The 13,105-nt window shown below is 41.2% G+C and overlaps 1 protein-coding gene across 2 annotated transcripts in view; it reads left to right on the forward strand.

Annotated features, from left to right (window-relative positions):
* Positions 1-13,105, forward strand: part of REL (REL proto-oncogene, NF-kB subunit) — a 41,545-nt gene that overhangs the window by 18,616 nt on the left and 9,824 nt on the right. For both annotated transcript variants that reach the window (XM_079791779.1, XM_079791780.1), the window contains exon 5: positions 12,937-13,077. In XM_079791779.1, coding sequence (XP_079647905.1) covers positions 12,937-13,077 — 141 coding nt within the window. The remainder of the gene's footprint in view (positions 1-12,936; positions 13,078-13,105) is intronic.

Below are 13,105 nucleotides of genomic sequence, written 5' to 3' on the forward strand. Positions count from 1 at the left end.
GTGTTTTCAGTTTTCTTTGGATAAATTCCAAGAAGTGGAATTGTTGGGTCCTTCTTTGTCTATTGTTACAACTTTTGTTTTAAAGTCTATTTTGTCTGGTATAAGCATTGCTACCCTAGTTTTTTTTTGTGTGTGTGTGTTTTGTTTCCATTTTCATGAAATATCTTTTTCCATCCCTTTACTTTCAGTCTGTGTGTCCTTTGATCTAAAGTGACTCTCTTGGGTCTTGTTTTTTATTCATTTAGATACCCTGTGTCTTTTGAATTGAACACTTAGTCCATTACATTTAGGTATATAGGTATTGCCATTTTTATTTGTTTTCATACTAGCTTTATAAGTGGTTATATCTTTACTATATGTTTTCCTTTACTAATGAGATCTTTTTTCTTTCAGTTTCTTATTTCTAGTTTTGGCCTTTTATTTTTTTCACTTAAAGAATTCCTTTTACCCTAGCTGGTTTTGCTCAGTGGATAGAGCATTGGCCTGCAGACTGAAGGTTCCCAGGTTCGATTCTGGTCAAGGGCACATGCCTGGGTTGCGGGCTTGATCCCCAGTAGGGGGTGTGCAGGAGGCAGCCGATCAATGATTCTCTCTCATCATTGATGTTTCTATCTCTCCCTCTCTGAAATCAATAAACATATATTTTTTTAAAAAAATTCCTTTTTGCCCTATAGCCAGTTTGGCTCAGTTAGAGTGTTGGCCCTCAGACTGAAGGGTCTCAGGTTTGATTCTGTTCAAGGGCACGTACTTCAGTTGCAGGCTCAATCCCCGACTTGGTCAGGGCACATGTGGGAGGCAACCAACCAATGTGTCTCTCCCCCTCCCAACCAACCAATGTGTCTCTCCCCCTCCCAACCAACCAATGTGTCTCTCCCCCTCCCAACCAACCAATGTGTCTCTCCCCCTCACTCTCTCTAAAAATCAATGGGAAAAATATCCTTGGTGAGAATTAATAACAACAACAAAAATTTTTTTTAAAAAAAAATTCTCTTTAACATTTCTTGTAATGCTGGTTTAGTGATGATGAACTCCTTTAGCTTTTGCTTTTTGGGAACCTCTTTATCTCTTTCAATTCTGAATGATAATCTTGCTGGGTATTCTGGTTGTAGGTTTTCCCCTTTTGTCAACTATATTCCCTTGACTATATCTTGCCAATTCCTTTGGCCTGCAAAGTTTCTATTAAAAAATAGCTCATAGTCTTATGGGCATTCTCTCATATGTATCTAGTTGTTTTTCTCTTTCTGCTTTTAAGATTTTTTCTTTAACTTTTAACATTTCAAATATGATGTGTCTTGATGTGGGTCTCTTTGGGTTCATTTTGTGTGGGGGACTCTCAATGCTCCCTGAGTTTGGATATCTGTTTCCTTTGCTGAGTTAGGGAAGTTTTCAGCCATTATTTCTTCAAATAGGTTTATTGTCCTTTTCCCTCTCTCTCTTCTCCTTCTGGGACTGCTGTGACATGAGTGTTAGTACACTTGATGTTGTCCCTTAGGTCCCTCATTATTTTAAATTCTTTTTTCTTTTTCATCTTCCAGTTGGGTGATTTCCATTATCCTTTATTCCTCATCACTGATCAATTCTTTTGAATCATCTGATCTGCTATTGATTTCCTCTAGTGTATTTTTGCATTTCAGTTGTTACATTCTTCAGTTCTGATAGGTTCTTTTTTTTTTTTTACGGTTTTTATCTCAAGTTCTCACTGAGTCTATCCACTTGCCTAAAGAGTTTGAGGAGCCTCTTTATGACTATTAGTTCGAACTCTTCTCTAGGAGACAGCTTGCCTTCATTTTGCTTAGTTATTTTTCTGGGGTTTTTCTTGTTTTATTGTTTGGAACATATTCTTTTGTCTCTTCACTTTGCCTGTTTGTTTCTATGTATTAAATAGATCAGCTACATCTCCTGGTCTTGAAAAAGTGACCTTACTTAGAGGGTGTCCTGTGGAGTCCAGTGGTAGAATTCTCCCTTGTCACCAGAGCTAGGTACTTCAGAGGTGTTCCCTGTATGAAATAGTGTGGCCTCCTGTTGTGGTTAGGCCACAACTGCTAAGGACACACTGGTAGGCAAGGCTGGTTCCTGGCCAGGGTGGCTATGTAGCTTTGCCACAACTGTTACGGGCACACTGGTGTTCACTACAGACTGTCAGTGTAGCTGCCTGCAAGACCCAGTCTCAACTGTTGAAGACACACTGCTGTGTGCTGGTGCCGAGTAAGGCCGCCCGCCAGGTGTAGCAGGGAAGGAGTTGCTTTGGAGGGGTGCCAGCTTGGGTGGGTCATCAGGGAAATGCCAGGGTGGGATGAATAGTATTAGCATGCCCTGGCCAGTGTTGGTCAGTTGATTGGGTGTTGTCCTGGAGCACCGAATGGTTGCTGTTTGATTACTAGTCAGGGCACATGCCCGGGTTGCAGGTTCTATCCCCAGTGGAGTATGCAGGAGGCAGCCGATGGATATTTTGCTCTCACATCAATGTTTCTCACCCTCTTCCTCTCTCTCTAAAAATCAATAAAAATATTTTTTTGAAAAACATTGTTAGCAAGGTTAGTGAAGAGTGTCAGAAACGGTTCTTGCTAGTGTCAGAACAGCTAGGTAGGAGAATAAAAAAAGGGACAATTGGCGCCCACTAGCACTTCTGATTCAAGAGAAAATTCCAACAGATACCTGTCCCTCCAACACACCCCCTAAAAGTAGTCAATGTATCGCTTTCACACATGACCCAGGTGCTTTTCAAATTGCCACCTCTGCACTGGGACTCAGAAAGAGCAGAAGCTTGGTTTCCTCTCAGCCCTTTGGCTCTCCCAGATGTAAGCCCTGTTGGTTTTCAAAGACAGATGTTACGAGGGCTCCTCTTCCTCTCGCAGGTTCCCCAGGCTGGGGCTCAGACCCCTCACTCTTTAGGGGGGGACCTCTGCCGTTGTGATATCCCTCTCACTTGTGGGCCACTGCATGGGGAGTGGTAATAGGGTGGGTCCTAACTAGACTGAGTCTCTACCCCTCCCACCTCTCCATTTGGCTTTTTCCTTAGATCTGTAATTGTAGAAAATCTGTTCGGCTAGTCTTAGGTCATTCTAAGAGATAGCTGTTCTATATGTAGTAGTTGTAGTTTGGGTGTCAGTGAGAAGTGAGCTTGGATCTTCCTGCTCCACCATCTTTAACTCAGAGCAGGAACCTTTCTCTTGAATGCCGTGTAGTCTGTCTGTGAAATGTTATTTCTTACAGATAATGCACTATCCATGCAACAAACGTGTCTCTGGATCCTCTCAGAAATGTTCTGATTTTTTTTTAATGTGGCCTTTCTTTGCCACGTTAGCAGACAGTATACACTCTTCTTTCTGAATGCCGAATAGGCATTGTGTAAAGGTATTGGAGTGCATTTAACTCAAAGGCATATTGAACAGCGAAACTTAAAGCCCAATGTGGAAGAAGTTTAGAAATAGTAGAAACTATACAAAATATTTTCACAGCATATTTCTGTATATGGCTAGATATTTACTGTTTAGTGAATTTTAATCACTGTATATTGTTTTGCTAGATAAATGATACCAAGTTAAATGCTAGCATTCTGCACCACAGTAGTCTCCTTATCAAGTCTTCACCAGCTACTTAAATATGCATAATTGATTAATTGAACACCTGTAACATTTTCAAAGCATAGATTTCTTTGTCATACTTAAGACATCCTTATTTTGTTGGTTTTTATTTTTCCTGTATTAAAAAAAATTTAAGGGGATATGATGAAAATTTAAGGAATATTCTTATAGACAAATACTATATTTTTATAAGCCATAAGGTTTGTATCTCTTTTCTCTAGGTCTCTATTTAGTATAATGTGGAAAGCAAAAGTCCACTTCTTCCCTGTCAATCTTAACTCTCCAGAGGAAATCACTATTAAGTTTGATGTATATTTTTCTAGAATTTACTTTATACTTGTGTAGACATATATACACATAGTATTTTAAAATAAATGGAATCATGCTAATTGCCTGTTCTACTGCTTCTTTCCCTGCACTCAGGAATATATCTTAAATATCTTTCTATATTAGTACTTATAAATCTATTTTAAAAAATATATTTTATTGATTTTTTACAGAGAGGAAGGGAGAGGGATAGAGAGCTAGAAACATCGATGAGAGAGAAACATCGACCAGCTGCCTCCTGCACACCCCCTACCGGGGTTGGGCCCGCAACCAATGTACATGCCCTTGACCAGAATCGAACCTGGGACCTTTCAGTCCGCAGGCCGACGCTCTATCCACTGAGCCAAACCGGTTTCGGCCTATAAATCTATTTTAGTTTTTAACAGTATTCTGTTGTTTTGGTGGGTCATAATCTGTTTATCTAGACATCTATTAATGAACAGTTAGGTTATTGTTCATTTTATTAAAAAGACTTCACTGAATGTATACTTTGAATTCATGTGTGATATTTCCTTAGGATAAATTTTCAGAGATTTCTAGGTCAAGAGTATATTCATTTAAATTTTTGATTCATTATTGAAGACCAAACCTTTAAATAGGCTATCTCAGTCTAGATGACATATAAAGCAGGGATAATCCTCTCTAATAAAATGGTAATATGCAAATTAACCATCACTCTGCTACATAAGCCACGCCCACCAGCCAATCAGGGCGAGTATGCAAATTAACCCCAATCCAAGATGGCTACAGCCACAGAGAGCAAGGTTTCCCAGGTAACAGAGCAAGCCAAGCTTTCCATAGCCGTTGTAGGCCTAAGCCTTCACTCAAGCTACAAAGTTTCAATTATAGAAGGTAAACAAATTCAAACAAATGGCGGCAGAATGGAGCTTGAGAGAGCAGGCCAGGGTTGCCGGTGGCAACAGGGGAAGCAAAGCTTTCCGCACCCCCTGGCTGGGCTCACCCGCTTAAGGCTACAAGGTTTCAATTGTAGAATGTGAATTAACTGCCACAGAAATGGCTGCCGCCCCAGAAGTGGCTGCTGCCCCAGGCTAAAAAGTTTCAATTGTAGAAGGAAAATAAATTCCAGATACCAGGGCCTCCCCTTGGGTTGCCAGGGGGCGTGGCCGGCCTGCAAACCACCACAGGCCCCTCGCTCAGGCTGCCCCACACCCCAAGGGAACCCCCACCCTTATCTGTGACACCCTTCAGGGCAAACCAGCTGGCCCCCACCCATGCACCAGGCCTCTATCCTATCTAATAAAAGAGTAATATGCAGATTGATCATCACTGCAACACACAATATAGCTGCCCCCATGTGGTCAAAGATCCTGCCCCCATGTGGACACAAGATGGCCACCACAAGATGGCCAGCAGGAGAGGGCAGTTGGGAGGCACCCGGCCTGCAAGGGAGGGCAGTTGTGAGGGACCAGGCTTGCAAGGGAGGGCAGTTGGAGGTGATCAACCCTGCAGGAGAGGGCAGTTAGGGGTGACCAGGCTGGCAGAGGAGGGAAGTTGGGGGCAAACAGACTGGCAGGGGAGCAGTTAAGCATCAACCAGGCTGGCAGCAGAGTGGTTAGGGGGTGATCAGGCTGGCAGGCAGAAGCGGTTAGGGGCAATCAGGAAGGCAGGCAGGCAAGCAGTTGGGAGCCAGCAGTCCTGGATTGTGAGAGGGATGTCTGACTGCCCGTTTAGGCCCGATCCCACCGGGATCGGGCCTAAACGGGCAATCAGACATACCTCCAGGAGTCCCAGATTGGAGAGGGTACAGGCTGGGCTCAGGGACAACCCCCCGCCGTGCACGAATTTCGTGCACCGGGCTTCTAGTGTGGTATAAAACAAGAAGATTATAAATAACAGCTACTATTAAGTACTTTTTATGTTATCAAGGAGTAAATGTTAAGTGCTTTATGTACACTCTTTTATTTGATCATTAATAACAGCACTGCTTCACAGAGAACATATCTATCTATTATAATATAAAAGCGTAATATTTTAATTAGACCGGACATCCTTTCAGACGTCCTTCCCTCCAGACAAAGCTACAGCGGGTGGAGGCCGCGGCAGAGGCCCCCAGCCGCCGCGGCAGGGGCCGGGGCCGGGGCCGGGGCCCGTGCACGAATTTCATCTGACAAAGGTTATCCTGAGTACTCAAAATAGCTGGTTAATCATCCATCTATAATAATTTATCATAATAAACGCATAATATGCTAATTAGACCAGGTGTCCTTCTGGACGTCCTTCCTTCCAGACAAAGCCGCAGTGGCCGGGGCCAAGGCCCTTGCGCAAGTTTCGTGCATCAGGCCTCTAGAAATTTGTATTAAAGTCTCAGGTGTACAACCCAGTTATTAGACTCTGGTTATGTACACTTCCATAGTTGTGTAGCAAGTACAGGTGGCACAGCGTGAGGTCAAACCCAGATCTCCTGACTCTAGTGGAAAAGGCATTAAAAGGAAGATGCAGGAGTCACGAGGCATGTGGGCCATCTGTGGAAGATCTTGGGTTTGGGAGGGAGAGGGTGTTGTTTATTTTTCAAATCCAGAACCAGGCATGATGTTAATTATAGGTACTCATATAGCACTTAGAATAGTTCCTAGTACATAGTAAGTGCTTTACATTAAATAGGTTTAAATATTATGTTATATATATATATATATATATATATATATATATATATATATATATATATAAAATTTTTGTTGTTAATCCTTACCCAAGGATATTTTTTCCATTGATTTTTTTTTTTTGCTCTTTTTCTTTTTAAATGTTTTTATGGATTTTAGAGAGAAGAAGGGAGAGGGAGAGAGATAGAAACATCCATAAGAGAGAAACAATGATCAGCTGTCTCCTGCATACCCCCTACTGGGGAACGAGCCCACAACCTGGGCATGTGCCCTGACTGGGAATTGATCTGGCAACCTCTTGGTATATGGGTCGACGTTCAACTACTGAGTCACAATGGCTGGGCTCCATTGAGTTTTACAGAGAGTAGAAGGGAGTGGGAGAGACAGAGAGAGAGAAACATCTTGTGAGAGAGACACATTGATTGGCTGCCTCCCACATGCACCCTGACCAAGTCAGGGATTGAGCCTGCAACTGAGGTACGTGTTCTTGACCAGAATTGAACCCAAGACCCATCAGTCCTCAGGCTGATGCTCTAACCACTGAGCAAACCACTAGGGCTATATCATATTTTTTAAATCATTTTATATTTATCAACTACAGTTGACATACAATGTTATATTAGTTTTAGGTGTACAACGCAGTGATTAGACATTATAATACTCATTTGGTGGTGATGAACTCCTTGAGTTTTTTCTTGTCTAGGAAATCAGCTGGCAGTCTTATGGGAGCTCCCTTTTACTAGAGACCTAGCTGCTTTTCTCTTACCACTTTTAAGATTCTCTCTTTGTCTTTAAAAATTGGCATTTCAATTATAATATGTCTTGGTGTGGGCCTCTTTGGGTTCATCTTGTTTGGGACTCTCTGAGCTTCCTAAGCTTGTATATTTATTTCCTTCACCAGTTTAGGGAAGTTTGCTGTTATTTTTTCAAATATATCTTCAATTTTTTGCTCTCTCTCTTCTCTTTCTGGCACCCCCATGATGTACATGTTGGTACACTTGAAGTTGTGCCAGAGGCTTCTTATGCTATCCTCATTTTTTTTATTCTTTTTTCTTTTTGCTCTTCTGTTTGGATATTTTCTGCTTCCTTATCCTCCAAATCTCTGATATGATCCTCTGCTTCATCTGCTCTACTGTTGATTCGCTATAATGGATTCATTTCAGTTAATGTATTTGTTATTTCTGACTAGTTCTTTTTTATGTTTCCTAGTTACATTTTTATGTTTCCTGTCTCTTTGTTGATGTTCTCTGCTGTTGTCAAAGTTCATCTGCTCTTCCCCTAAGTTCATTGAGCATCCTTATTACCAGTGTCTTGAACTCTACAACTGGTAGATTGCTTCTCTCCATTTTGTTTAGTTCTTCTTCTGGAGTTCTGTTCTGTTCTTTCATTTGGGACCTGTTTCTTTGTCTCCTCATTTTGGCAGCCTCCCTGTGTTTGTTTTTATGTATTAGATAGAGCTGCTACATCTCCCGGGCTTAGTAGTATGGTCTTATGTAGTAGGTGTCCTGTAGGGTCTAGTGGAACATCCTCTCTGTTCACCCAAGCTGGACACTCCAGGTGCACCCCCTTTTGGGCTGTGTACACCCTCCTGTTGTAGTTGAGCCTTGATTGCTGTTGGCACATCAATGGGAGGGATTTACCCCCAGGCTGAACAGCTAAAAGGACTGGCTTTAGCCACGTGAAAGATCAGTTTTGCAGAGGCCCACTCAACAGAGCAGGACTTACTTCAATGGGGCTCTGGTGCCCACTGAGTCTGCCCCATGAGTGTGTGCCTGTGCAGGTGGTTGGGTGGTGCTTTGATATGGTCCAAAATTGTCCCATGGTATGCTGGCTCTGGGACCTTCCATGAGGTCAGCCACCAGCATGAGCTACAAAGCAATCTGCAGATAGCTGCTACTTGTGCTGGGCTTGGAGGTGCCCAGGAGAAGCCAAGATGCAAACCAAGGTCAACTGCCAGTAGTGCTGGGCCTGGAGCCATTTAGTGAGAGGTTCAGGCACACTGAGGTCATATGCTGCTTGTTTAAGAGATTCTAGGAAAGTTGGAAGCATGAGCCAAGACAGGCCATTCATATTGAAAAGTTGCTGCAGCCCAGCTGGTATGGCTCATTGGTTGAGCATCAACCTATGAATTAGAAGGACACAGTTTTATTTCCAGTCAGGGTACATGTCCGGGTTGCATGCAGGCTTGATCCCCAATTGGGGGCATGAAAGAGGCATCCAATCAATGATCCTCCCTCTCTCCCTCCCTCCCTTCCTCTCTGAAATCAATAAAAATACATTTTTTTAAAAGAAAAGAAAAGCCACTGCAAATAGCTTGGATGGGCTGGCAAGTTGAGTGGGACACAAGTCTCAGGGAATCACCAGGTCGGGGCCAACTTTGTTAGCCAGGTTGATGGAGACTCAGATATGGCTCTGTGGGGGGAGGGCTCAGAAAAGGAACAATGGCCTCTGCCAGCACTTTTGCTTGGAAGAAAGCTCCCCATCCAGCTCTCATCCTGATGCCAGACAGTTCAGTTCCTCCCCATATGTTTCTGGTACCTTTTAAGCCGCTGCACTGGAGCTTAGAGTGAGCGAGTCTAAATAAGTCCATGTGCAGGCCCTTTAAGAGGAACATCTGGGACTCCATCAGCCCTACGTCTCACTCAGCCTCAATCCTCGTTGGTTTTTACAGCCAGAAATTAATGGGTACTTGTCTTCCTGGCATTGGAACCTGGTTTAGGGGGCCTCGCTCCTCAGTGGGGACCTCTGAAGCTGAGATATCCCTCCTGACTTTTATTCACTACTCGTGAGTATGGGACTGGCCTGTTCTGCGTCTCTGCCCCTCCAATCTCGGTGTGATTTCTTTAGTTGTAGGACTTCTGTTCAGCTAGATTTCAGGCGGTTCTAAATGATGGCTGTTCTGTCGTTTAGTTGTAATTTTGATGTGCTATATGAGGATGCAAGTACTGTGTTTACCTACATTGCCATCGTGATCAGAACACTTATTTAAAAAATCACTTTATTTTGTCTCCTCATATGTCTGGTTATTTAATATAGAATATCAGTCATTATATGTGAAAAATTGTAGAGATTTCAGTTCTAGGATGTTGTTATCTCCTTTCAGAAGATTTTCTTGTGGTAGTGACTGATTTAGGGTATTTGAAGCTGGGCTTTCATCCTGTGAGTCTCTAGTGTCTTTCCAGTTAACCTTTTGCACTCGGATGTCGAGTGTGACTCGACATGGTTAGCATCGGAAGCAGCTCATATGTCGAATTGTATTGAATGTATCAATAATGTGAAATATAAAAAAAAATCCAAATAAATAAGTTTGTATGAAAAGAAACTCCAGTTTTTTATTCTACTGTCGCGCTTTATAAAATCTGGGGTATTTAAAAAATTAAATCCCGAGTAGAATAAAGGAATCGAGAAAAAAGCAAGCGAGTGCAAAGGGTTAACCCTTACTTCTAGGGTATAGTTGAGTTCCTCCAGGGACCCCAACCAAAGCATTGAACATTTATCAGATTCTCCATCCTTGGCAGACCCTGAACTCCTTATTTTCCCCTTATAGTTTCTTGCGAGTTCATCTCAACCTCTCATCCTCTTAGCCACCTCTTACAAAACCGGCAGATTATATCTGCAAAAAAGAGCCCTCTTGTTCTGAACTTACCTCTCTGGGTTTCTGTAATAATTGTGATTTTATGGTATTTATCCCTATTCTTGGCACAGAGCTCCTAAAATCCTTGGAATTTGCTAAATGATAAGAGCTAAAAAGGTAAGAAGAATGTCTGTTGTTTCCAAAACAAGCCTCCTTAAACACATCTGAGTTTATGTTAATGAGGTGACTTGAAAAACACCTAATGGTGGGGGGCTCTTTTTGTCAGAGGAACCAATCAGTTGGGCTCTTAGAGGTGGACCATTCAACCTCATCCCTTTACCTCTGGAAAGGGGAGGGGCGGGAGGTTGAATTAACCACCACTGTCCAATGATTTGATCAGTCATTGTTCAAAATGAAGCCCCCATAAAAATCCTAACTGAAGGGGCTGGGAGAACTGGGTTGGTGAACATGCGGAGGTGCTGGGAAGGTGACATTCCCAGAGGGTCATGGATGCTCAGTATAACTTCTACGGACCTTTTCTTATGCATCTTTTCTATCTGGCTGTTCCTAAGTTGTTTCCTTTTAGAATAAACTGATCATCTACTGTGTAATTTGCTTTCCTGAGTTCTGTGAGCCATTCTAGCAAATAATCAAACCTGAGGAGTGGGTCATGGAACTCCCAATTTGTAGCCAGTCAGTCAGAAGCATAAGTGACAACCTGGACTTGTGATTGGTGTCTTAAGTGTGTGGGGTTGAGCAAGGTCTTGTGGGATTGAGCCCTTGCTTGTGGGATCTTTGTGAATCCCAGGTGGTTAGTGTCAAAATTGAGTTAAATTGCAGGACACTCAATTTGTGTTCTGAGAGTTGGAGATTGCTATGTGTGAAAAAACACACAGACATCAGAAGTGTTGGTGAGTAGTGAGTCAAGAGAAACAGGAATGTTTTTCTTAACAGTTCTTCAATATCCTAGCCCCGTGATTCTTCATGACCTTATTAGCTCTTTGATGCCTTTAGAGGACTTTTGTTTCATAGTTTGTCCACCTTTTTTTTCGTTCTCATGGTACAGCTGATCCCAATTACATATGTCACCTGCCATTACCAAAAATAGAATCTCCCTCTGTTGATATTTTCTTTATAGTTTTCTTCAGCAAATGTTTGATTGTTTAACAGGCCTTTCCTTAATTTTTCAGTCACTCACTCACTTAAAAAGTTCTTTATTTTCTTAAAAGCTTAAGAAAATGTTTAATATGTATTATACGTAAGCCACTGTGTTCCATGTTTAGTGAAGATGCATCAACACCCATTCTGCTTTCATGGAACTTAGCCTAATTGGGTAGAAAGAGGCATATGTAGAGGATAATTATGCAAGACATGTTTAAAAAAAAACAACAATAACTTTCAATGTCTAAGAGAGGTATATAGGTCAAGGTTGCACTGACTTAGAGAAGGAAGATGTATTCCTTCCATTTCAAAGCATGGAGTTTTCTGTACCATTTTAAGAGATTTTAAATGAACTTTTTATTGAGTCTAATTTATATACAGTTAGATCTACCCAAATATATACTCCCATGGAACACCACCACAATCAAGATGAGGAACTTTTCCACCACCACCCCAAAATGTCCCTGGTCTCCTTCCCGTCAATCCTCTCTCCCTCCTCTGGCCCCAGTCAGCTATTCATTTGCTTTCTGTCACCATCAATTAATGTTTTCTAGAACTTCATATAAATGGAAGCATAAATATACTTTGCTCAAAATGTTGTTGAGATACATTCATGTCAGGGTCTATATCCAGAGCCTGTTCTTTAATGTATGCTGTCACTGATGGTTTATATCACTTAACATAGGTTTGTTTTTAAACTTGTCAGGTGCACTTAGCTAATAATATATTTTTTTGTATATTGATTACTCATCTTTGAAATTGATAAACATTAATGTCTTGAATTCTAAATGTATAAAGCTATAAAAAATTGATTTCAGAGAGGTAGACCTCTCATTACCTACAATAATTGTGCCAGTAGAGTATGCTGCTGGGACACAGGTGTTTGGATCATACATCACATTTTGACCTTTTTATATTTTCTAGAATTATAAAATTTTCCAGCTATAGGGTTTGTTTGTCTTTTTTAAATAAAATTAATTTGTACATAAAATTTATTATACAAAGAAAGCTACCTTATCTCATCCAGTGTCCTCTTGGTATTTAATTCCTAAAGCTCTAAATTTTAGTAGATACTCCTTTTGTCACTTGATGCAAAATATATGTAAAATTTTCTAATAGAGTTCAGTTTTTAAGAGCCTAGGCTCTGGATTCAATTACCTGAGTTTGAATTTCTATTCTGCCACTTAGCTGTGAAAACTTGGGACAAGTAATTTTATTTCTTTAAAATTAGTTTCTCATTGTAAAATGGGGATGTTAGTAATTCTTGTACAGGTTTAGGAGATAATTTACAGAGTTTTTAACACAATGACTGGACTGAATACATGTGTGTTGAATTAATGAATGAATGCCTATTCTCTGTTGTATATAACCTGCAACTACATTTGTAAAAATTTGATATCAATGTCAATTTGGGATTTTGCTCTAAATTCCAGGTGACTGGGATAGTTACTTCCTGACCATGGTCATAACTTCATGAATACTGTTAGCGACTATATGATATACCAATGATAAAAGGCATTCTTGAGATTGTGTATGATTCTATTTTAGTTAGTGCAGATTTGGACACTAAAGTTTATTGGACGTATTGGGCAGGGAGGAGGAACGAGCAGGGATTTTAGTTCTATGTGAATATTCTACATTCTTTAAAAAACAAAAATGTACCATTCAGTCCCTGAACCACAGCTGCTTGATACTGAAGATTGCGACCTCAATGTGGTGAGATTATGTTTTCAAGTTTTTCTCTATGATGAACATGGCAATTTGACGACTACTCTACCTCCTGTTGTCTCTAACCCAATTTATGACAACCGTAAGTACTCATATTCTTGCGTTTGTAG

This window comes from Cnephaeus nilssonii (genome assembly GCF_951640355.1).
Source record: "Cnephaeus nilssonii genome assembly, chromosome: 15".
NCBI classification, from domain to species: domain Eukaryota; kingdom Metazoa; phylum Chordata; class Mammalia; order Chiroptera; family Vespertilionidae; genus Cnephaeus; species Cnephaeus nilssonii.